At 49.0% G+C, this 25429-nt stretch overlaps 2 protein-coding genes across 12 annotated transcripts in view; one reads left to right on the top strand and one right to left on the bottom strand.

The window, feature by feature from the left end:
• Window positions 1–25301, bottom strand: part of LOC101172563 (peripheral plasma membrane protein CASK) — a 42360-nt gene extending 17059 nt beyond the window's left edge. For 4 of the 11 annotated variants that reach the window (XM_011484998.4, XM_020708927.3, XM_011485015.4 and 1 more), the window contains exons 1-15: window positions 23415–25301; window positions 12183–12295; window positions 11101–11206; window positions 10950–11027; window positions 10788–10860; window positions 8266–8368; window positions 6552–6727; window positions 6352–6474; window positions 5219–5302; window positions 4180–4279; window positions 3735–3752; window positions 1784–1908; window positions 1621–1698; window positions 1431–1511; window positions 82–270 (exon numbers count right to left, since the gene is read on the bottom strand). In XM_011484998.4, the coding sequence (XP_011483300.1) occupies window positions 82–270; window positions 1431–1511; window positions 1621–1698; window positions 1784–1908; window positions 3735–3752; window positions 4180–4279; window positions 5219–5302; window positions 6352–6474; window positions 6552–6727; window positions 8266–8368; window positions 10788–10860; window positions 10950–11027; window positions 11101–11206; window positions 12183–12295; window positions 23415–23479 (1512 nt within the window). In that variant the 5' untranslated portion in view covers window positions 23480–25301. The other 7 variants (XM_011485005.4, XM_004066591.5, XM_020708941.3 and 4 more) reach the window with 3 other exon arrangements.
• Window positions 8574–10509, top strand: LOC105355883 (putative G-protein coupled receptor 34). The gene is made up of 2 exons (XM_011484978.4): window positions 8574–9055; window positions 9135–10509. Exon 2 carries the CDS (start codon window positions 9149–9151, stop codon window positions 10361–10363), a length of 1215 nt encoding a protein of 404 aa, XP_011483280.1. The 5' UTR covers window positions 8574–9055; window positions 9135–9148; the 3' UTR covers window positions 10364–10509.
• Window positions 25302–25429: the final 128 nt, after the last annotated feature.

Here is a 25429-nt window from a genome sequence, read left to right as displayed (position 1 = left end):
AGAACAACAAACACACAAACGTTACATTCTGGGACATTTAACTGAATTTCATCTTCAGACTTTCCCCTTTCGTCCACTCACCATCGGCTCGTCCGTGTTCTTCTGGAACTGGACCAGACGGACCCGGGTCACGTTCTCCAGGTCCATCTCCCCGTTGGCGCTGTCGGGGGAGTCTCCGTTCAGGTACGGCGAGGAAGGAGGGGGCGTCACCCTCAACGCCTCGTCACTGTACACCTCGTGGGCGACCACATCGTGAGTCTGAAGGAGAGCCTGGAGACACAAACACAACAGTTTCGAATAACACGGACAACACCTTTCTGTTGTCGTGTGGAAGCTATACTACCCACAATGCACTCTGGTATGATCACAGCCGCCAGCTGCTGACCCCTCCATTCTCCACAGACAAACGTCTCATAGCGAACAAACTCAAGCTGCAGTTTTTCTTTGATGTGGATGAAACACACCCTGAAAAGGTGCCACTTTTAACCGCACGACCATTCAAGTCAGAGCCTCCGACCAAAAGTGGACTCTATTTCAGTTCCTGTGAACAAAACTGCTTTGAGCTATTTCCATCAATTCTTTTATTAAAAAAACCTTAAGACAACAAATCCTTTCAGAGGACAAAGATCTGTTGTTACCTTTTTGGATCTACATCGGCTTTGTCTCCCACTTTTTTAAGTTTTTGCTGGTTAAACGTCTATAAAAGAACACATTTAGTCATAAAATGATGATCTCTAAATCTGCAAGCTAATTAAACTTTCACTTTGGAATTTTGCAGCAGGAACATCAACACCGGAACAGCATTCATTCCAAACTACAGCCTTTAGGACGCAACAACAAGACTGGATTTGAAACATCCACTAGAAAACTGCCTAAAACGTCCTGCTACTTTCAGAACCACAACGACAAACTTGTGAGGCCGTTTCTTCAGTTGTCCTGAGGGTCGGAGTCTTTTGGTCCTGCAGACCTCCACAAACACACTGAGGTCACACCAGCAGGTCAAACTGCACAGGCTCCTCCCCTCACCACGGCTACAGAAACGTCACGTTAGTGTTTGGAGGAGATTCCTCGCCGCTGCGTCTCTGTCAAAAACATCCAGGAGCTTTAACGGCGCCGGCGGTCAGCTTTGGGTCACACCAGGATAAGAGGATTGAAGCGAACTCGGGGAGCGACATCTGCTGAGGAGACTAGGGTTTGCGTCAAGCTTCGCCCTGCACCTCAGGATCAGAGCGGCCGCTCCCTGCGGGGACGCCTTAGAGAAGACGCTGCGCCTTCGGCCTCTGCTGCTCCGAAACCCCCCCTGCCCGCCTTGCGGGGTCTCAGCCGTCTCAGCCCCTAATCTGCTTTGTGGTGCTGATTCCGACGCGTAGGGTGGCGGCGCAGACGGCAGGTTTGACTCCCTACGTTGTGGTGTTTCTGGGACGCCTCACCATGAAGTGAGGCTGCGTGAGGATCCGCCGCAGCTCCTTGGCCTCCAAGTTCTCCGGGTAACAAGCAATGGTTTCCAGGACCTGATCGGTGCAAAACAAACGCTGAGGAAACGTGGAGCTACAGCAGGAAATGTCACATAAATCCAGACTAGACAGGACCAGGAGGAAAACACGGAGAGCATCTTCTCACCTCTTTGGCTCTCTGGACTCCGTCACTGGGAGGATTTCTGATTTGCTGAGAGGACTTGGTGTTGATTTTATCATAGAGCTGAAACCACACATCAGCAGGTCAACTCTGACACCTAGTGGACCCGTTTGGTATTACACGTAGGGGGGGGGGGGGGCACACTCACATCCAACAGAGTGTGGAGATGCTGGTCTTGGAAGACGCTGTGCAGGAAGTCCATGTCCTTCTCGCTGCAGTCCGTCAGCGCGTGGATCTCCTCCAGACTGTCCAGAACCTGAGAAACTGCCCCTGCACACACACATGTGCGTTTTACACCAGGATGGGGACCCGCAACGCCAACAACAACAACACCACCAAGCATTCCACACCTTCACGCAAACACGTCCAACACGGGCAAAACACACAGATAGGACTAATCACATACGACACGACACGGAAAAAAGATGCACAAAAACACGACGACAACAACCACACAAAACGATTTGACCCCAAAGTACCTGCTGCACCGCCCACACAGTACATGCAGCAAAACCAGAGAAACATCAGAGCAAAGTCACTTCAGTAAAAAAATATGTGTTTCTGTGATGAATTATGGGAAATCGAGATGACAAATCGCACAGATCAGCAAACATTTCACATGAGTTGGAGGTCTGGGTAACATCTGCAGGAGATAAGAGCGCAGCCACAAGTGAAAGAGTGCGGTCAGAGTTCATTTCCTGCCTCACAAACACCAACAAACTCATCGTGAATCAACTTCTCTTCACTCTTCTTTTACTTCTCAGCTGACCAAAAGCAACCGGATCCTCTCAGAACTGCAGGAACGTAAAAACTCTTCACCGTGTCAGAAAGGGAGCGAGGTGGGGAGGAAGTCATGCTGGTTAAGCAGAGGAGACATTTCCAAACGGCTGCTGACTCTCACCTTCAGTTCAACACCACAAGCTGTTTGTCTCCTTTCATTACAAATTTATCAGCATGAAGAAGAATCTTTGTTTGGACAGAAGATGAGTGTCAGCAGAAAACCAAATTCAGGTTACAGGTTAGCTGGGGGGTGGGGGTGTTAGTTCATAAGTGACATCACTGAGATCATACGCATGATTTCAGCCACAAAACCTGCATGAGAGCAGCAGAAACTGCAAAGTTTGATCCTTCCGTCAGGCTAAACCATTTCTCATTTCAGGAAGCACATCGGACAGAAAGATGTTTAGAGAGCTGACGTATTGGAGATTCAGAAAAAAATACTATTAAATAGCAATGGGGCCAGAGCCCCAACTTAGGAGATGACAGTTTTGTAAACATCTCCTGAAGGATCGGAAGATGCTCCGTTCCTACAACAAGCCTCCATTCACATCATTCTGTGTGGATGAAGGACCAGAACTGGGAGTCCGTTCGAGGCTACCAGCCGGTCACGTCTCACTCTGGGACACGCCCCCTGCGTTTCCTCGGAAGCCTGTCTCTCATTAGGTCAATCCTGATTGGTTGAGCGCCACTCACCATCAGCATTTCTTCCATCTTTTACCGTCGGAAATGTCTTTGAAGTAACGTGACTCTTTGACCGTTCGGCGTGAATCGGTTGTTTCTGACGCAGAGAAAAGCGTTTTTCAGAGCCGCTTTGCACTCAGGCAACACATTGGTTGGTTATAAGTCGGCGCCAACCTTTAGGCCTTGTTTGGGCGCTCTAAGAAGGTATTAAAGCGCCATCTACCATTACGAACGGCCACAGTGGGTGGAGTGATAACCAAAGAAATAGTCCGGTCTGTGGTGGAGAGTCAGAGAAGTAGCCAGTAAAAGCACCTGGCGGCGCCGCGCGGCGGACAGCTAATCTAGCTCAGATCCACTCAGGATTGGTCTAACGAGGGAAGAGCTTCTGAGGAATGCGTAGGGCGGGCCCATCCCCATCCCATAATAAAATTCAATAAATTCTACTGTAGATGATGAAAACATTCCTCCTGTTTCCTGAAATGAAAAACAGTTTCCTCAAAAAACAATTTACGTTCTTCAATCCATTTTCACTTCCTTTTAGTCCGTTTTACATGCAGTTCCCTTTGTTTTTGTCACTTTGGCTCAGAGGTGAGGTTGTCATGGTGATTTGAGACACACGTGTGGAGGGGGATACGTACTTTCTGCAGCTAACAATCCTACAGGCGGCGTAGCAGAAGAAAAAACACCACAGAAGATCAGGATTAGAGGAGCAGAGATGACATTTAAATCCATCAGAGAGAAAGGGAGAAGAAGGACGGAGGCCAGGAGGAAACAGCAGAAGCGGAGGACAAGGTGCTGCAGGGGGGGGGGGGTCCACGGCCGGCGCCTGGAGCCGCCAGGACAGAAATAGACCAGGAAGTGTGACTGCCAACAACGCTGGCCTCAGCAGATCCCGGTGTGCCACAAATGTGTGCTTCCTCTGCCTGCAGCAGACGCAGCACTGAAACCTGCTGCCCAGGATGCTTCCAGCTGACAGATGTCGGCAGCCGCCGCTTCTTCCAGTAGGAAACGAAAGCCACGCCGAGACGAGGAAGTGGGGCTGTTGAGCAACGGCTGTCTACAGCAGCTGAGAACGCGCCTTACCTGAGGAGGTCGGGTCGTCTGAGAAGTCGTGGAGCTCCTCGGGGGGGTCGCCGTAGTAGGAGTTGAACTTGTGGCTGGAAACCGCCGCCAGCACTGCACCCTGGGAGAAACGGCAGAACAGAACCTGCTAAATCCTGTGCAGGGTCACAGGATGCTGGAGCCGACCCCAAAGAGGTCAGGACCGCCACCCGGGACCGGGGTCACACGCTTAGAGTCCCACTTTGATGAAAATTGTGGTTTTGACCTTCTATTGTAGTTTTTTCTGATGGTGGAGGACACGTGCGTATAAAGACAATCTCAGTATACCGTGGGGCCGAGGGTCCGTGAGGCTGTAAGCTAGCTTGTAAACAGAGGGCTCTCAGTCATAGGGAGGGGAACGGGGGCGGGGTCGCTCTGTGTCAAATAGGACTGTACGGGAAAATCCATTCAGTGATAGATTGCAATTTCTATTAGGCAATACTTGAATCGATTTAAAACTCTGTAAAGGGAATGTTACATTATTTCAGAGCGTCTTTCAGCATCTTACTCTGATTTTCCAGTTCAACGCCAGAAGCCCCGCCCACTGAGCCTCTTTGAGCAGCTGTACACTGCACCGATACGACAAGATCTCGCGAGAACCAGCTCCAGTTAAATGTTAAATGTTCAGTCAGTCTCAAATTTCACTAATACGCGCCCACAACTCCGAGGTGAACTTCTGACACACTGCTGCTGCTCTGCAGAAACGACACAGCCTTTTCCCCTTCTGGCTGCAAGCAGCACAATAACTCAAAGACCACTGGGAACGCTTTGACAGCAGCTCCAAACATGATCAGAGTGGCTCTTTAGGGACGATTTAGAGTCATCAATTCACCTATGAAGCATGTTTCTGGCCTTTGAGAGGGGTTGCTCAGAGAAAAAAGCCCCGTCTGCAGGTGGAGAGCATGAAAACTGCCCACAGAAAAGCCCCAGCTGGGCTTCCAACAGCTCCGACCGGCACAGCGCTGAGCTGCAGGGAGGCGTGGCTTCCTGCCCCCGGCAGACCACGGCGAGCAACACTGACCTTCAGCTTCCTCCTGGCGTTGAACTTTCTCAGCTGCTCCACCGTTTCGGGCAGGTGGATCTTGTAGGCGTACCTGTCCCGCTCCTGCGGCCGTCACCACGGTGACACACAGAGGAAGAATGGACGACAGAAAGAGGAAACAATAGAAACTGTTGTCAGAAAATACTTCTTTTTACTTCGGCTTTAGGCTTTGATCATTTGATGTACATAGATAACAGATTCATCTGGACTGAAACGCAACCTCCATACAAACTCCACTGAATTAAACAGAAATTTATGTTTTTCTAACCAATTCAATAACATTAAATTCTGAAATTTAACTAACTATTCAATTTTTCTTTGATTCTATACGGTGATAGTTGTAATCTTCATGTCCAGATCTGTCAGAAAAGTGTGGATCACAGTTTAAAAGTACAGACATTCATGAATCCATCACAAATCTGTTTTTATACTAGAATATTCCTAATAAAATCATCTCTCTAACCACATTTTTGTCTGATATTGAAATTTTAATCAGGTTAAGATTGGGATTTTTACTATCTCAGTAACTTTCTTCATTGTATTTATTTTGTCTCTTAAAAAATCCCTCAGGACAGCTTTCCTCCTAAAATATCAAAGATTAAGTACGGGTTAATGGCCGACAAAACTCGCGTTATCAGGAAAAAACGTGCGTTTCGTCAGCCATTACCCGCTTATACCATGGTCACAAAAGAAATCCATAAGTGTTAGTACTTCATTATGTCATTTTCTGGTTTAGATCCTTTTTGTCACAAATAGCGGACTATTTGTTCCGGGTGCGGCGGAGCGGGGACGGACCTCGACTGCAGCGGCGAAGGAAAGCGACATATATGCTGATGGTCACGACGGGTTAAAGAAAGTTCACATCTTCAGTTTTTGTCCAGATGATGAAGCTAAAGTTTGTTTTAAAGAAGCGGAGCAGTGATACAGAACATTTAAGCTGTGCGACCGGAACTTTCTTTTTCAGGCGTGCATTATCACTTTTTATTGCACACCCAGCAGCCAATCAGAATCCTGTGTTCGCCCGGGCCGTGGTGTAACTATTTTAAACGTGTGCATCCTCATCAAACGGTCTAAACTAGAACAGTTCCTCCATCCCGTTCCGGTGGTCTTGCCTTCAGCCAGGGGTGGTTCAGGGCCTCGTAGACGGTGATCCTCTCTGCGGGATCCAGCATCAGCATGCGTCTCACCAGGTCCTTGGCGCTCTCAGAGATGTGCGCCCACTGACGCGGGTTCATCTGCGCCACAGAGACGTTCTTCAGAAACGGTCGGGAACCCGCCGGTCCGCTTACAGGTCTCCGGCGGACCCCCTTACCTTGTATTTGCCCTTGATGATGGCCTCAAACAGACGCTCCTTGGTGCCGTAGAACGGCAGGCAGCCAGAGAGGAGGATGAAGAGGATGACGCCGCAGCCCCACACGTCCACCGGCTTGCCGTACGGTTCCCTCTTCACCACCTCTGGGGCCATGAAGTGAGGAGTGCCGACCCGACCTGACCAGACGCACGCACGTGAATGCACGTGTGCACACACACACATTCAAACACACAGGAAGAAAACAAGAAAGGTGTGAAAATGCAGAAGACAGAAATAGTTTCTAACCGCTGTTTGCTTAACAAACAACCTTGAACTTTATCTATAAAGGTGCTTTACAATAAAAAGACACTTTTTAAAAATTTTACATGTGAGCTAATTAAGAACAACAGCATAAAATCACAGAACTAAAATAGGATGCTGTGTGTTAAAACACGGAACGTCTTCAGTTTGACTCCGTTTAGGTCTGATATCATGAAATGGTGCTGCTGTTTCCAGAATGTTAACAATGAGATGTGGAAGAAGCCAAACTTAGGACATGCTGCAGGACCGGCTGTTCCAGAGACGTTTCTCCTAAACTTGTCTTCTTTATGAAATTATCAAAATGGGTTTTTTTGGGGGCGTTTTTTGTTCTTGTGGTCATTTTTCCAATGACGGAAGACATAAAGAAAATTCAGCTCAAAATGACATTTCTGACTACTTCTTTATTCTAATCGTTGTGAGTCAGACGAAAAAAAATGCAGTCTGAAAAAGATCGTATTTTTTTAACGTACAAAATCTGTGGGCGGGGCCACAAGCTCTTTACTCAGTTCCATTCGGATGCATCCACCTGCAGAAAAATGATCTTCGGGTCGACGCTGTACCACTGGACGGTTCCAATGATGCTCGCCATTTTTGTTAGGTTTGTTTTAATGTTTGTAAGCTAGCAGGAGAGCATGTAAACAGAGAGCTCTCAGGAACGAGGAGGGTAAGCGGGGGCAGGGTTGCTCCGCCCACAATTCAGAGACAAAATTTGAATGAAATGTTGCCACTCTGCAGACATGTCCAAGAAAAAGACACAGTTTGCTTGATTTTAGCTAGAAATATCAGAAATAGAGGGCCAATACATGCCCTTTGACACAATAAAAAAAACATTTTTTAGTGAAATATAACTCATTTTCCAACCCTGAAGTAAGACAACTGGGTCCCGCCCATTTCATGACATCATCCTAGAGTTGCCCTTGGCGGTGTGTCTGCGTTTCACCACGAAAACAAACAACATCCAAACTTTAGCAAAGACGGACGCACACATTGTGCGTATGAAAGGAAAGCTCCCTGGGGCGGAGCTGGCAGCGCAGACTCTTTGTGTCACTTTGTGACATCACAATGTAAGAATCAAAATAGCGCTTTAGGGTGGTTTATAGTGAGGAATGAGCATCTTTATACACTTACAAGCTCAGAAAAGCTGATTTTGAATGACATAGGCCCTTTAAAAGACCACTGAGAACATTTTGACAATCTATGAAAAGGTGATGAAACACAATCTATGAAGAAAAAGCCTCACTGTCTGATCTGAAACGCTCTTTCTGACCCGTTCTACGACTCGGTCTGCGCTGCAGGCAGAATGAAGTGGAATGAGGAATGAGGAGTGTAGAAGGTTTTCCTCACTTCCCGTCTAAATCAAAAGCTAGAAGTGGACATAAATCCGACGACGTGATCCCGGTCGGGCTCGTTTTACCTCCGGCCACCAGACCCGACTCCCCCAGCTGGATGGCCACGCCGAATCCTCCCAGCTTGACGGGGGCGGAGTTCTCCTTGGAGGCCAACAGCACACAGTGAGGCTGCAGAGGAGAGCAGAGGGAGGTCAAAGGGGGTCTTTCTCAGATCTACCTGCTGGAACAGACAATCCTTCCCTGTCAGGATGTGGAGCATAAAAACCTAAAGTTGAAAAACACTGAAACCCTGCTGTGTGGTTTCCACTTTTCTCTGCAAAAGCTGCACGCTCTGACATTTGGGTGATTAGTGAAACTGCAGCTTTACGGTGACAGGCACGCTTAACCTCAGCGTTAAATAACCCTGTGGCTGTGAATACAGAATTGAGTCAGCGGCTTGTGTGACGCGAACGCCTTTGCTGCCGAGGCTCAAATGTAGGTCAGGTGCAGAGCGTCAAAGAACCAAAAACTGATGAGGCCAGCTGGAAAACGGATCGCCAGCGTTTCGTCCCGCTGGAGCCTTCTCCTCGTGCAGACGCGGTAACGTCACGGAGCGGGACGCTCGGCTGCAGATCACAACTCTGCGATCAGAGTTCATATCTGCTGCCGCCCCACTTCCTGTCTTTTGTTGTGAAAGGGGGCGAGGCAAGGGGGGGGGGGGCAGAAGAACTAGAAGCAGAAGACGAGCAGTCAGCAAAACGCGCAGAAGCGGCGTTCCTGTTCAGAGCGGACTGAAGGAGCAAAGATGTGGTCGGAGGACGAGCGTCTGAACCCACTTCTCGTGTCGGCGGCGCTTTAGCGGCGTCTCCGTTGGCGGTGAGTGAGGATTCCTGCAGACATCTGCGGCAGTGGAGAAAACTGCTTCTCAGTGCGTCTTTCTGTGGATCTTCTGCAGAGCTCAGGGAGACGATGGGGGCTACAAACTTTCCATCTCCTTACTCCTCCACGCCGCCGTTCTCCTCCGTCTCCTCCCCGTCTTTCAACTCCTCCGCCTCTCCTACCGCGCCGCCGTGTCAGATGGAGATCGCCTCCCTCCGCCAGCTGCTGGCGGTCGTCTACTCCTTGTGCTTCGTGTTCGGCCTGGTGTGTAACCTGTTCGCTCTGTGGGTCTTCCTCTTCGTGGACTCCAAGCGGAACTCCGTGCGAGTCTTCCTCATCAACTGCGCCGTGGCCGACCTGGTGCTGCTGGCGTGCCTCCCCTTCAGGGTGTCCTACCACGCCCGAGGAGACAAATGGGTCCTGGGCTCTCTGGCCTGCAAGCTGGTGGGGAATGCCTTCTACGTCAACATGTACATCAGCATCCTGCTGCTGGGCTTCATAAGCCTGGACCGCTTCCTGAGGCTGCGGGGGAAACGCAGAGCGAGGCGGGGCTGTGGCGGGACGCTGTGCGGGGGCACCCAGATGTGGAGCTGGGGGGTGTGCGGCTCTCTGTGGGGCATCTCTTTCCTCCTTTTCATCGTCATGGTCGCCACAGCGGAGAACAAGGATGTGGACAAATGCTTCCACTACAGAAGAAACCCTAAAGGCATCATCTGCATCAACGCCGCGGCGGTCTTCCTGTTCTGGGTCGTGTTCGCCATGCTCATCATCTCCTACAGCAAGATCTCTGGGCGGTTGCTGCAGGTTTCGCGGGACAGGCCGGACCTCCCGAACGCTCATAAGTACGCACGGACGGCCAAAAAGTCCTTTTTTGTCCTCTTCCTGTTCACCGTCTGCTTCGGGCCGTACCACGCCTTCCGCCCCGTCTACATCCACTCCCAGCTCAGCGGGGACCCTCTGCCCTGCGACTACCAGAAGCTGATGGACCGCACCAACGAGCTGATGCTGCTGCTGTCCGCCTTCAACAGCTGTCTGGACCCCGTCATGTACTTCCTGTTGTCGGGCTCGGTGCGTAAGACGGCGGTCCGGGCGCTCGGGCCCCGCCTCTGCGGCTGGCTCTGCTGCGACGCCGGAGCCAAGCTGGACCACAGCTCCACCATGGAGTTCAGGCGGCCCTCGGTGGCGGTATCTCTGCAGGCCACCGCCCCCAACACGCCATGTGCCACGCCCAGAACCAGCATCTGTGCAATGAACGCCACCCTCCGCCACGCGGGGGTGATGATGTTGCCGCCTGCGGGACGCTGACGGTCACTGGACGGACTCCTGCGGCGGTTCTGTACAACTACGGACCTTTGCTGAACCTTTACAAGGATTAATTTGACTAAAAATAAAATCTTTGATAGGAAGTGTTTGAACTCGCAGGAAAGTGTCATTAAATGTTTTCTGAAGGATTTGGAAGGCTTTGGTTTTTGTCTGAATCAAATTTAAACGCTTCCACGGCGTCTTCTCCAGACCACAAGCTCCGCCTCCGTCGCTTTAACAGAACGAACAGCTGCTGCAGACTGAAACGGATCTGATGCGGGTTCAAGGGGGGGGGGGTCATTAATCATGACCCTGAGGAGTCCTGACGCGAGCTGGTGGAACGCCGTTTTGCACGCGCGCTGATGTTTGGGAGGTGACAGGTTTAGTCACAGAAACGTCTCGGTGTGACAGAGAGGAAAGCCCTCACCTTTACATCGCGATGAATCACGTTGTTGTCATGGCAATACCTGAGCGCCTCCAGAATCTGCCGCATGTAGTGACTGCACAGAGACAAAGCAGAGGTGGGGAGTTGGCGTCTGTGGCGCCCACGCCGCAAAGCTTTGGCGTTCCACCGCTGAGTGTGACCTACCTGGCCACGGCTTCGCTGTAGACGAACCCGGCGTCGGCTCGCTTCACGATCTCAAAGCACAGGTCTGCGCCGTCCATGCTGAGGAGACAGAGGTCAGAGGTTACAGAGCGGCCTAACCTGGGCGCGGCTGCACTTCCTCTGTGAGGCTTACAACTCGAAGACCATGTAGAGCATGCCGTCAGAGCTGTAGGTCTCCAGCAGCTCCACGATGTGGGGGTGTTTCAGCATGTGGCAGATGCTGGCCTCCCGCTTCAGATCTGGGTCAAAGCGCAGAAAAAAGGAAACTCGTCAGTGCCTCTCACTTTCCATGTTTGGGAGCAGAGAACAGAGGAGCCTTCATCAGATGGAGGATCAGCGAGGTCACTTCCTGTCACTGAATTATCATAAATCGTCATCCAGAAAGATGTTTATGAGTCAAAGTCTGTGTTTCTGCTCGAACTGAGGCTTCAAAACTGAACACAACGCCGCTAAAGAACCACGGAGAGCAGATCAAAGCGGCGTGGAGCTCTTTGTCCTCTGGCGGAGTTCCTCGGACCATAAAAGCTCGTCTGCAGGGATCTGTGTGTCCTGACAGGGCGGCGTCGTTATGCAACGCCACAGAGCCCCCTTTTTGCCCCGTTTGTCCGCCGTCGCCGTTTCTCCGGACGCAACAAAGCCTCTCAGTGTCCGCAGAGACGGACTGGATCCAACTTTAACAGTGGATCCATTTCTGCTTTGATTTGCACTAAACTGAACAGCATTTAAGATGAAAACTGCAGGAAAAACTTCACGAAGCTTCGGCTCTCCTGTAACATCTGGAATCATCTGAGTGTGTGGCGACGATAATTCATGAAAGTGTCCAACCGGAGACTTTGCTTCAGAAAGATTCAGAGCAAACTGAACGATTTACTAGAAATGATGAAAAGGTCGGTTTCTTGCAGAAAGATCCGCTCATGTCGTCAGTTCACGGGTTACACAAAACCCTGACCTCACGCTTTGTCTTTTCTAAAAACTCATTTTTTCCGTTTCACTTCCCGTCGATTACTCCCTCGCCTTTGGCAGCCGGACAAATCCGAGCGGAGCATCGCAGATGGCAGCGGGCGAATGCCAACGCCGTCTCCAAAACACACACCTCCACAGACACACACACGCCTTGCTGTGTGAGCACACCAAAAGCCTGCGAGGACCACACCCTGGCGCACAGAACGCCTTCTCTCCTCCTTTAAAGATGCGATGGATGAGGCGGCTCCTCACCTTCTGTGCTGAGGCCGGGGCTGGAGGTGAAGCTGGCCACGTCCACGATCTTCACCGCAAACTGCTGGCCGGTGTCCCTGTTGATGCAGCGTCTCACCACGCTGAAGGGCCCCCTGCAAGGCAGAAGAGGAGAACATGTGTGAGCGGGAGGCTGACGGGGAAAAGGCTGGGGTTAAGGCGGCGTGCGGCCTCCGAGTCCCGGCTACGGAGCACCTGCACGGATGAAAATGCGTGCTTTCAGATTTTCTGCAGAAACAGAAAAAAACCAGAAGGTCTAGCTCAGGGGTGGCGAACACGTGGCTCTCGGCCAATAGGCATGCGGCTTTTTGCGTCTCATCATATTTTCTATATACTGGGCCTCATTTCATGGTTTTTTCCCTCTTAAACCACACTCAAACCATCAGAGGGTATTAAAAATAAATAATAATAAAAGTAATTTGGCAGTGTGTGTGTTTGATGCTGCTCCCGACACATACGTGAGCGCCAATCATTTGCGCGATTTACATCCCAATGCCGGAAAACATAACAAAACATTTGATGTGTGTGCAGACCGTTACCAATGACTTATATCGCGATATAACTCAGTATTGACCATTACCCTCATGGTCAAAATGACGAAATTCAGAGTATAAAGATAAACACAGGACGTTTCTGGAAAAACGGGAAGATTCCTCCTTTTTTACTGAACAGAATGGCGTCACAATGTTTATTATTATGAGCTTTTGGAAGCAGCAAAATAGTTCATGTCAGAAAAGAACAAAACGTATCCCGGGGAAAATTCTAGACACTTCCTGATCATCTGACACAAATTGTCTCCTTTATGAACAAGTTGAAGCTTTTCAAAGTGCACATTCAAAACAGCGATCCTGTTTCCTTCTTTGTGGAGCTCACAGCAGAAAGCTGCAATCAAAATGAATACAGAGCAGAACGTGACGCTGCTGCTGGACAGAAACTTTACTTTGCGGTTTGAGGACCTGCAGCAGAAACGACCGCAGATCACTTTTCTCAGAGACTGACTGCCTGAGATCCCCGCTCGTCCCGCTGATGAGGCAGCGGGAGAACCGGAGATGATGGAGCTGAAATCTTTCTGAAAGAAGGCCCTGTTACGTTTTGGAGAACAGAGAAATCCCAGTGTGTCAAAGAGCTGCTGACGTTCTCCTCTATATATGTCTGCCAGTCCATGTTTATTACCTTGAAACACGTGAAATCAAGACATCGGTCCGTTCTGACCGACACCCACGTAAAGGAACCGATCAGAGAGGCTACGACTGAAAATAAACCTGACCTGCAGAGGATTACTAGAAACAAGAGAAATCCCACTGAGATCATCATCCATCACTGCAACAAGGTAAGAAAATATGAGAGTAGCTTGGAAAACACACCTGACTGAGAATGCTGGTGTGAATATTTAATCAATTATCAGTTTTTCATGCAAAAGTCAATCAATAGATTTTTAAACAAAAAAGAAAAGTTAGAAAAGTAAAACATTTTTACTGAAGGTCAAAATGTAATGTATTTAATGTGTTTATTGTGAATATGAATTATTCACACACAAGAAGGATGCTCTGTCCAGATGTTTGTGTATTTGTTGGTGTAAGTGTCATTGAAAGAGGAATGTTGAGATACAAAGAATGACCAGTTAAATACTGTTGGTTGAATAGTGAAATGTTCAGTTTTTATCATCGTAAATCTGACTTCAACCAGCCATCAACCTCAACACACGTCACTGAGTAGTTGTGTGTGTCAGAGAGAGAGGCAGAGAAAAGAGTGAGATAGAGCAGTGTTTTTCAACCTTTTTGAGCCACGGCACACTTCAACCTTGACAAAAATCCCGCGGCACACCGGCATTCAAAAAAAAAAAAAAAAAGAAAAAGGAGAAACTCGGTCTGTATTGATTCTACAGTCCCTCTACAATCTCACATGCATTTTTGTGATAATTGTGGCAGATAAAGCTGGTAGCTGCAGCTGTTTTTTTAAGATGTAATAAAAGTTAAGTTAAAAAATTTAAGAACTGTTTGATTTGTGATCGTTGTGGTTTCACGACCTTAAGAGGAGATAGTCTTGCGCCCAGACGCTCGCACTGTCACTTTAATCAAATGCATCATGGGAGATGTAGTTTAATAATCCGCCGAACGCAGAGAGACTAGCGTCTCTGAGCTTCATTGTTTTGTTCACTTGTTCCACGGTCCGACACCGGATTCTGTGGAAAGCTACACAGCTAAAGACGAGCTTTAGCTGGTATTTTTGTTGGAACTGAGAGACTTTATCAGCAGAATTCAGAACAAGGAAGTGAAAACTTTAACCACTTCTGATTGGTCAGACTGATGACATTTGATTAAGATCCCAAGAATGATTGGTGGAGACAGTTAAAGGGGCGGAACTTTTCCTAACACAGCTGAATCTGCGGCTAAATCGCGGTACCGTCATCCTTATCAAAATATCTTTAATAGAATCAAATAACACAAAGAAAAAAGTATTTTACGATCTTTCATATTCCCAATTTCTTAGTGTTTTATCACAGCCTGTAGGGATGAACAAAGAACTGAAATCCTGGAGATGGAAAATGAGGGCAATTTCCCACGGCACACTTGACCATCTCCCACGGCACACTAGTGTGCCGCGGCACACTGGTTGAAAAACACTGAGATAGAGAGTGTGTGTGTGTGTGTGTGTGTGTAGGGGGTATCTGACCTCTAGGGTACTCGCTGTGTTAACTCTGGCTGAGCTGCATTTGATGTGTGTATTGAGGGTGGACACTTTCCTTGAAATAAACACAAGTGTAATACTTGCTGTTGTATTGTAGGGAAAGGAGTGTGTTATGGGAAATAATACGACTTTAATTGCGTGTTTGTGTGTGTGCGTCTTGGCAGGTCAGTGCGTGGTGTGGCTCTTTGACTCTCACAGTGAAATAATCTGGCTCTTGGTGTCAAACTTGTTCGCCACCCGTGGTTTAGCGCTTCACGCTCTCAGAAGCATCACTTCTGCCCACAGAAGGTGCTTCTCATCGTTTTGGTAAATGCAGTGGCATTCCGAAGTACACGGCTTTCTGGTAATAATGAAATTATTCATAACAGGAAAAAAGGATGATTCACGACTTTCACACCAGATGAAGCAAACTGGAACATCTTCACAAAACTGCTGATTAATTTAAGAAGAAGAAGAAGAAGAAGGAAGCTACAGAGGAAACACGTTACCCGTTACATCTTCTCTGATAAACTCTGAAGCCACCATCACGCCGTATTTGACGGGCATTTATAGGATAGTCCACGTTGTTCACACTGGACAAGCAGGGAGGGGCTTGTTCTCTCTTTCTACTGTTTACTAGCGCGTGTCCGCCACCTACAGTTGGAAGAGCCTGGGTGTGAAAAGTCATGGCTGTGTAAATCTGGGGAATCTTGCTCCAGGCTTTTTCTTTCACAGCTCTATTCCGATACACTAAAGACTTGGTGTCCTAGAATTCCAGTCGGACACGAGCAGCAATTATTCCTTTCTCCTCCAAACAGTTGGTACCTCTGTGAATTAAAAAGGGGCATCAGCCAAACGTCACTATGGAGTCGGAGTCTCTGAAAGTTCAACTTGGTTCAACTTTCAATGCGTGCTCAATGGCCGATCGTTTTGTACGTCGGGTTTTGACCACGGAAGTCCAAAACGTGTGTTTACGTAGACGTGCTGAGGGCCGTGTGAAGGTAGTAAACGTTTAATAAAGCTTTATCGGAACATTTTTCAAATGTTCTGTTGTTAACAGATGACAGAGTTTGGTCTCTGCGATCCGATACTGCGTCTTCCTGCAGAACACAACAGAGATGCAAAGGAAACGTTGGGTTTCCAGGCTGGTTTCACAGAGACACATCTGCCGCTGACAAACACATTCAGCAGGGAAACAGGCATCAACACATTGATGCCTGTTTCAGTTTAAAGGCTGGGTAGAACTTTCTGGATCACATGCGGGTTATTGACTTCCACAGCTCAACAAAACCTTTCAAACCTCTCATGCACAACAATTTACAGGGAAGAAAACAAGTATTTGATCCCCTATTAGCCACTAAGAGTTCTGGTTCACACCGACCACTTTATAGGCCTAATCAACGTGTCACCTGAATCAAAGACACACCTGTTTGAACAAACGACCTGTAGAAAAGACACCTGTCCACAGAATCAGTCAGATTCCAAACTCTCCAACGTGGGAAAGACTGAAAAGCTTTCCGTGGATGTAAGGAAGAAGATTGTAGACCTGCACGAGACCGGGATGGGCTAAAAAACCATCAGCAAGAAGCTGGGGGTTACCATGACAACTGTTGGTGGCCATCAATCCACCTTTAGGTCTGAGGTTCCAAACCAGATCTGCCAACGAACACCATCATGACTCAGAGAGGGACTGGGAGAAGGTGCTGTGGTCAGATGAGGCCAACATGGAGCTCTTCGGGATCAACTCAACCCGTGGCGTTTGGAGGAAAAGAAATGCTGCCGATCCCCACTGTCAAGCATGGAGGTGGAAGCATTATGGTGTGGGGTGTATGTGCACACGGCTACTTCACCGTGTGGATGGGAGGATGGGCGGAGCCATGTACCGTCAATGGTGGGTGGGTCTTCCAACAGGATAGTGACCCAAATTATACAGCCAGGGCGACCAAGGAATGACTGAGGAAGCAGATCAAGGTCATGGAGCGGTCCAGTCCGTCTCTGGGACCTCCATCTTATAGAAAACCGATTGAGAGAGCTGAAGTTCAGAACTACCAAGCGACAAACACCAAATCGTATCGATTTAGAGGTCATTTGGACCTAAATTCTTCCTGATATGTACAGAAACCTGTTCAACTAAAAGAAACCTCTGTGCTGCCAGTATGAGTTTTGTCAAACAGTACCGGGTCTTTCCAGCGAGAGGGTTCAAATACTTGTTTCCCTCAATAAAATGCAAATAAATGTACCTACATTGAGTTCTCCACTGTGCTAAGTGATAAAGTTCCAAAAAATGAGTGAAAGACAGAAATGTTTAGAAAACCAAGTCTAAAATAAAAGCATGCTGACTTTGGACCGGTGCTGCAAGAACCAAAAGAACGAAGCATCTTCTGAACATCACTGTGTTATTTTAAATATCATGAGTCAGCAGAAACGGAGAAGGCCGTTGGTAAAACGTCTTTTCTTGAACTGAAGCATTCCTGGAATGATGGAGACTCCTCACATCTGCTTCCACCATCATCAAACTCAAACAAACAGCAGCAGCGTGAGCGTCCCGCCGTCACGGGTCTACAGGAACCCTGTTGGTGACCTGATGCGACCTTTGCCCTGTGGCCTTCATGAGTACAGCAGCTGTGTTTGCGGTTAAACAGGGAACTGCGGGGGGGGGCCCTAACTGTCTGGCACCGGCTCCCCGTGTTGGTAAATCATTAGGGCCGTTAAGAAATGAGGTTAGCTTGAATGAAGCTGCCACATTTCGTGCAGCAAACTCATCAGTTTTCTCGGCTGCCAGCTGAATGAAGATTCATGGAGAGTCGATTCCAGAGCGCGGCCTGAAGCTGCTGTTTTTAATGAATCCCAGCTTTTCTCATTAAGCCGAATCAATCGATTAGAGAGCTGATTAAAGGAGCCTGCTGGCCCCCACATCCAACGTTCAAAACATCTGACAGATTCTTTAGTCCAGCAAGCTCTCTTCTGATTGGTGAATGTGGTTACCATAGAAACGTTAACTCAGGCAGACTCGGACCAATTGCTGCTTACCGATGATGTCGGGCTCCAACATGGAGGTTGTAGTATCGCAAAACAAATGGTGACTGAATAGACATTGTTTGGTTGGAGCCAGATGTCAGGCATTTTCTATGGGTGACATCACACTCACTCACTCCAGTTCTCACATACAGTCAATGGACGGGAGGGATCAAACCTCCTGGAAATGCCCAGCAGTTACAGCAGTATTGGAAAAAAAAGAATGGGCTGGTCCTAACAATCCTGCGCTGTCTGCCTAATTATATGGCTGGGTCCAAATTCCTTCACTATTCACTATTTAGAGTTCTAAACAGTCCGTTCACCATTTAGTCGGGGTGTCCGGATCTACAATTCCCAAATCTACTGCCCTGGAAATTTCCCAGAAGTCTCATCAAAATCAGTATACATCGATGCTCCATAGATGTAGACCAATAAATCTAAATTTAATTTTTCGACATCATCCAAGTTTTCATCATCAGAACACAAAGGATTCAAAAGTAATCGTGTAGATTGTTTGTGTTTATTTGGTTTTCACTTCAGCCAATGGGTGACGTCATATACAGCGTTAAAAAAACACAAGTAGTTAGTCCGAATCATGTTACAATCCGAGGCCCAGGACAGCCCCACACTATATAGTCTTCAGGTTAGGAAGGAGTGTGGGGATTACTATGACCTCCTTTAGTGCGACCGCATTCACACGGCAGTGAACCGCGCTGCAGCGCTTTTGTTTTCAAAGTAAAGCAGAGTTCAAAATGCAGGAGACGCTCAGAAGAAACCAACGCTGGAGTCGAATACCAGTTTAGTTACTAGTTGCTGAAACAGCAGAAACTCCGGAGTGACAAAACAAACGTGTGAAACTTTACAGCTATTAGGAATGTGGCTTCACAGAACCATCAGTTAGAACCACCAACATGAATGATTCAACAGTTTTATTTTCCGAAATGAAATGTGAAGAAATACCGTTTAGAAAACCTAAAGTCCCACTCTGATCCTCTTTGGGTCTGTTGTAAATGTCTGTCGTTTTCTAGGACATAGTTTCTGCAGAGCGGCAGGGGTTCATTAGAAATTCACCTCCGAGTTGTGGGCGGGACTATTGGCACGGACCAACCCTGCCCCCTTCTCATCGTCTACCTGTCATCAGGCTCTCCCAACTGAACATTACAGGTGTGACAAAAATGGCGAAAAATGTCCTGATTCACGACATTTTGAGTGAAGAACTCAACAAATTTCTTTATTTATGTCTCCAATGACATGTTAAAAACAACCAAAACACCATTGTGGTCTTTAAACCTGAAGCTAACACGGATCTTCAGCTGTGAATCCGTTTCTGTAAGTCAGATTTTTGGGCAAAAAAGGCAGAAAACAAATAACAAAGATAACAAGAATAAAGGACAGTGGCTTAACGTCAAAAACGACTGGACGCCGTCTTCATCTCATCTCTATCAAAGAATATGTTTCTCTGTGAAATCAGAGGAAAACCTGGTGAAATATTAACGAAACACTTTGCATTGGGGCTGCAGACGGTTCTTAGGATAACAGATCCTCTCCGGAGGCCAGAGGCTGATCCGGTATTATTTAAGCCTCCCAGAAGAGTCTGGGCTCCGAGTGAGGAGAAAGTGCTGCGTCATCACTCTGTCCATTCACAAGTATTGATCCGCTGGGTTCTGGAAGCTGAAAGCAGCATTTACGCTGCACCGGGAGGTTCAAAGCTGGAGCCAGCCAGGCTCAAGGGAAGCGGGTTTCCAACAGACGGAGGTGTTTGGATTACAGATTCATAGATTTCTGTTCTCAGTTTGTTGGCGGTCGAGCTGCCGATACAAAGTTTCTTTGAAAAAGAGCATTAAAGACCAAGAAGAATAACCTTTTTGTGGATTAAAAAGGGTCAAAGGGGAAGTGCTTTTAAATGTTTTTCAAAATAAAGTCCCTTTACATTCATTTAAAAAGATTTTTCTCACATTTTTTTAAATTACCTTTAATTATTATTATTATTATTATTATCAGTGTCTGGCTTGTGATGCTCCAGGAATGGATCCTTTCTTTACTTTAAATAAAAAGATGCAGCATTGTTACCAGCAGAACCCGCTAAACATCAGGTTCTGCTGTCAGAGCAGACGTGCGTCGACGTGCGGCACGGATCTCCCAGAGCATGTTGGGGGATTTCTTGGTGCAAAATGTCACACGGCTCCCACATACGTCAGAATGATTTCAAGAGATTTGCTATGAGTCACAAAGCAGCCACACAAAGGCTGTCGTTTCAAAGAACCGTGGTGTGAAAACCTAGGAAAATGTGGTTGAAGAATTGTTCAGAAAGAATTGACCACAAATACTTCAGTGTCTCATCGGGTTACCAAACACAACTTCTTTTGAAAGTAGCAGCAAAGCCGCCATGAGAACCCGATGAACAGCAGCGCAAAAAAATCAAGTTTATTTCCAGGTAAGAAGCTGAAAATCCAACAGAGATGATGTAACAACATCAGGATGTGACATTTATTTAGAAAAAACAGAACATCGTAAAAGATTTATTGATAACTGATAGACCTTCAGCTTTTACAGGCCGGGAGAAGAGTCGCTCCAAAGTAAACATGAAAACATGCGGATGGAAATGTCGTTGATCAGGAAGCGCCAGAGGACACATCACTGGAGTCCAGACGGAGCTGAACATCCAGGAGAAATAATGAGCACTGCGGGCCGGAGAAAAGAGCAGCGACCACAACCCACAAAAACACAAAAAACATACACAACAAACCGTCCTGATCCGACTGTTCCAAATGGAGCTTGATGAACAAAACATGTGCAGCTCTGGAAGGACGAAGCCAGCGTCCTCCGAGCCTTTCTGCTGATGAAACAAATACGAGACGTCTATGGATCCCTGGAGTGCCACGTCCCGGCTCGTCCAAGGTCCCCACGCAGGCCCGTCCAAGGTCCCCACGCCGGCTCCTCCAAGGTCCCCAGGCCGGCTCGTCTAAGGTCCCCACGTCGGCTCGCACAACATCCCCAGGTCGGCTCGTCCAACGTCCCCACGCCGGCTCGTCCAACGTCCCCACGCCGGCTCGTCCAACGTCCCCAGGCCGGCTCGTCCAACGTCCCCAGGCCGGCTCGTCCAACGTCCCCAGGCCGGCCCGTCCAACGTCCCCACGCCGGCTTGCTCAACATCCCTAGGCCGGCTCTTCAAACGTCCCCACGCTGGCTCGTCCAAGGTCCCCAGGCCAGCACGTCCAACGTCCCCAGGCCGGCTCGTCCAACGTCCCCAGGCCGGCTCTTCCAACGTCCCCACGCTGGCTTGTCCAACGTCCCCAGGCCGGCTTGCTCAACATCCCTAGGCCGGCTCTTCAAACGTCCCCACGCTGGCTTGTCCAACGTCCCCACGCCGGCTCGTCTAACGTTCCCACGCCGGCTCGTCCAACGTCCCCAGGCCGGCTCGTCCAACGTCCCCACGCTGGCTTGTCCAACGTCCCCACGCCGGCTCGTCTAACGTTCCCACGCCGGCTCGTCCAACGTCCCTAGGCCGGCTCGTCCAACGTCCCCACGCCGGCTCGTCCGACGTCCCCAGGCCGGCTCGTCCGACGTTCCCACGCCGGCTCGTCCGACGTCCCCAGGCCGGCTCGTCCAACGTCCCCAGGCCGGCTCGTCCGACGTCCACAGGCCGGCTCGTCCAACGTCCCCACGCCGGCTCGTCCAACGTCCCCACGCCGGCTTGCCCAACGTCCCCACGCCGGCTCGTCCAACGTCCCCAGGCCGGCTCGCCCAACGTCCCCACGCCGGCTCGTCTAACGTTCCCACGCCGGCTCGTCCAACGTCCCCAGGCCGGCTCGTCCAACGTCCCCACGCTGGCTTGTCCAACGTCCCCAGGCCGGCTTGCTCAACATCCCTAGGCCGGCTCTTCAAACGTCCCCACGCTGGCTTGTCCAACGTCCCCACGCCGGCTCGTCTAACGTTCCCACGCCGGCTCGTCCAACGTCCCCAGGCCGGCTCGCCCAACGTCCCCACGCCGGCTCGTCTAACGTTCCCACGCCGGCTCGTCCAACGTCCCCAGGCCGGCTCGTCCAACGTCCCCACGCTGGCTTGTCCAACGTCCCCAGGCCGGCTTGCTCAACATCCCTAGGCCGGCTCTTCAAACGTCCCCACGCTGGCTTGTCCAACGTCCCCACGCCGGCTTGTCCAACGTCCCCACGCCGGCTTGTCCAACGTCCCCAGGCCGGCTCGCTCAACATCCCCAGGCCGGCTCGTCCAACGTCCCCACGCCGGCTTGTCCAACGTCCCCAGGCCGGCTCGTCCAACTTCCCGACGTTTAGTTATCTGACCCAAACGAGCCAGGTCCGTCCGACCCAGGACCTCTGGATCTGCCACATCAGCTGCTGATAAACTGGTTCCAATTGGCAGAAACACCTGATCCAGGTAACAGAACTACACCAACCTGCTCACCTCTCTATTGAAAGGGGTTGGGTCAGCCTCACATAAAACTGCTGTATAGTCTTGTTTATTCTTCCAAAATATCCTCATTTGAAAAATAAATCAAAAGTCAGGCTTTTGTTCTTTTAAAGTCCCAAATAATCCCATCATCATTTGGTCTATTTTCAAAGTGTTCCCAGTGGTCTTTAAATTATGATTATGATGTTTTAATCGAAATCTGTGTCTTTATCTAGGACTTAGTTTCTGCAGAGCTGCAGAAATTCATTAGAAATTCACTTCTGACTTGTAGTTTAAGTAAAGTCTTTCCCATTTCCCATCATTTATCTGTTGACATGCTCTTCCGCTAGCTTTTTTTCATCTGCTCCTGATTCACAGTAAACAGAAATACTCAGAAATGCAATGTTAAGCTTCCTCCAAATGTCCTCCATCATACACCAAAACGTGAAAAACACCAAAACAAAAACATATTTGAATCCTGCACCACTTAAGTGTGTAGACATTCCTAAAGCTGCTAAACAAAACCCCCCAAAAAAGCTCCAAAACAATGAAGATGGGCAAAGAGATTAGGTTTGTTTGTAAAAAAAAAAAAAATGCAAACTTGCATTTTTTTAGTTATAAATACATGCAACAGTAAATTACACATGATGTCACCTGTAAGACACTCCGCTTTGACTTATCTTTCATGGAAAGAGAACTTCAGGATGCTGCATTAACTTCTAATGTTCTAAAAAAATAAAAAAGAGAGGGATCCAGAGACCAGAACAGAAATGCGGATCAACATCCTCCAGAGTCGCATCAACAAATCTCCCAAACCACAAAGTCCCACCAGAGATTCTCTGATCTTATCTCATTCAGGCTGCAGAATTTGTAATAGTTCCTTCTTTCTGTAGGAAAACAGTTTATGTTCAGCAGGAGCTTTAACTTTCTTAAGACATGGCAGTATAAAAAAGCTCTGCGGGAAGGTGGATGATGATGAAGCTGCAGCAGCAATGAGGCCAAAGCGGCTTCTCTGTCTGTGTATTTACGGGGGTGGGGGTGACCTGTTTGCCCCACCTGGAATCACTCAGGTGTTGCCCCATCTGCTGCATCCCCCCTCCTCCTCCCCCCTCCCGGGGTACTTACTTGCCAATCACCTCGCACAGCTCGTACACATCCTCGAACAGCACGTCGTCGTCCGCCATGGTCATCCAGGTGGGCGAGGAGGATGCTCTCCAGCAGAAATCCCACCCACGCGATCACCGACAGCCCGTTCGGCGGGGAAAATGTGGTCACCAAAGCGCCACGCCACGAGAAATTCAAATGTCAGATGGGGAAAAACCAAGCGGGCTCGACTAGTCGGCTAGCCACGTTAGCTGGCAGCCGCTGCCCCACCTTCTCCCGAGACTCTCTCCCGGTCGGCTGGCTAGCCAGCTAGCTAACTAAACTACACGGCGGCCCCAGAGCAGACCCCGGGGCGTGGAGTTTCCCACGCTCCTCCTCGCATGCCCCGGGTTTTGGGACTCGCTGCTGGACGTGGGCCGGCGCCGGAGTCCCTCGGCAGCATCCACGGACGCTTCCCGCCCCGACGGAGATGCTCCCTTCACCGCAAGCTAACTAACGGGACTGGAAAACGGCTAGCTAGCAACGGAAAAACCGGATCCGCACACCGAGCGGATCACGGAGGGCTTATCCCCACCGACAGCCGAGCCAGGAGGGGAGAGATTAAAACAAAAACATGGGGGGGTATCCGGGATGCGGAATGATTTAGCTTCCCAACCGGGACTCGTTCATTTCCCGATTTAAAAAAAAAAATTCCCGTCGGGTTTACAGTACAGAAAATTCTGCACCCGTCGCTCCAGTTCGGGTTCGGACGCGGGGCTGGTTTGGACTGGCTGCCTCCCCGACTTCCAGAAACGCCAGGCTCCTCCCTCTATCTGCGCTCCGGGCAGCTGGTCGGTGGAGCTGAAATGGCCGGAGGAGAGTGGACCCTGGCTCCTCTGCTAGCAGCGTCTCGAGCCAAGATGGCGTTCGGAGGGGGGTTCGCTCCAGGCGTAGGTTCCCACTAATCTCCCCAAACGGCTGAGTCCAGTCAGTGCCGCGCAGGCGTGGAGCAGCCCGAACCTCATCACCTTACGTCAGCCCCCCCCCCCCCCCTTCTTCTGCCCCCTCCATCGCTCTGAAATGTCATTCTATTCCTCTGCCGGTGACATCTTTCTGCAGTGATGGATCTGTGCTCACGCGCGAGCTGCCGCGCGGACTGATGGAGCTGTGGATCCAAGAAAAATGGAAAAGGAGACATTTATGGTGGTTCTTCTGAGATCCCCCCCCCCCCCCCCCAAAAAAAAATATCACCGGGGGGGGGGGTGCACATCCCTCAGCACCATGAGGAATTCTTCGTTGGGGGGGGGGTTACACTAATCAATGAATGAATTCGCCCCCATATGGAATTTTAAAAAATATGTATTTCTATGATTTATTTCTTATGTTGGGATTGAAACGCAGCTCGTGAGAGTTTTTCTGCAGGTGCAGGGATGCAGGTGACTACACCTGAGGTGTGGTAGGATAAGGAGATGGGCCAGTGATGCCCCCTAGAGGCGACAGCAGGGGTTGATGCCTTGTTAATGTTTGATTAGAAAAATAATCAGTAATCTTAGTATTAATCTTTTTATTTATTCAAGATCATAGTCTTAATTCATATTACGACATTTTTGCGAATAAACAAGTTTAAAGGCATTTGAAGACACTGAATGACCTAAATATATATTTACTTTAAACGTTTGACGAAAGGACATTTCTGGCCACCAGAGGGCGCTGTTCTCAGAAAGGATGGGAGCCTCTGCAGTTTCCATGGTGCTGCATCCCCCTCTTTTTTCTCTACATTTCCAGGTTTCTTCTATTGGTTGAAGCTCCCTGACTCTTTCTGATCATCTCATTGGCTGTTGATGTGGTCATCACACTCCCATACATTGAGCCCCCCCATCCCCTATGTGCATTAAATATTTCTCCTCTTTGCAAAAAAAAAAAAAAAAAAAAAAGATGTGATGGTGAACTAACATATGCTCAGACATAAAGATAATAGATGATCATTTTGAGCAAAAGACATGATCATGTTAACAAAGGAAGTCATAAGCATGGTTAAGATGGCTATATGAAGGTTT

Source organism: Oryzias latipes, chromosome 2, assembly GCF_053564925.1.
Source record: "Oryzias latipes strain Hd-rR chromosome 2, Olatipes_Hd-rR_3.1".
NCBI classification, from domain to species: Eukaryota; Metazoa; Chordata; class Actinopteri; order Beloniformes; family Adrianichthyidae; genus Oryzias; species Oryzias latipes.
The sequence above is the reverse complement of the archived record's forward strand: the minus strand, read 5'-3'. Positions and strand labels throughout refer to the sequence as shown.

Coding starts and splice junctions, on each gene's coding strand:
- LOC105355883 (XM_011484978.4), top strand. CDS start 9,149: ATGGGGGCTACAAACTTTCCATCTCCTTACTCCTCCACGCCGCCGTTC.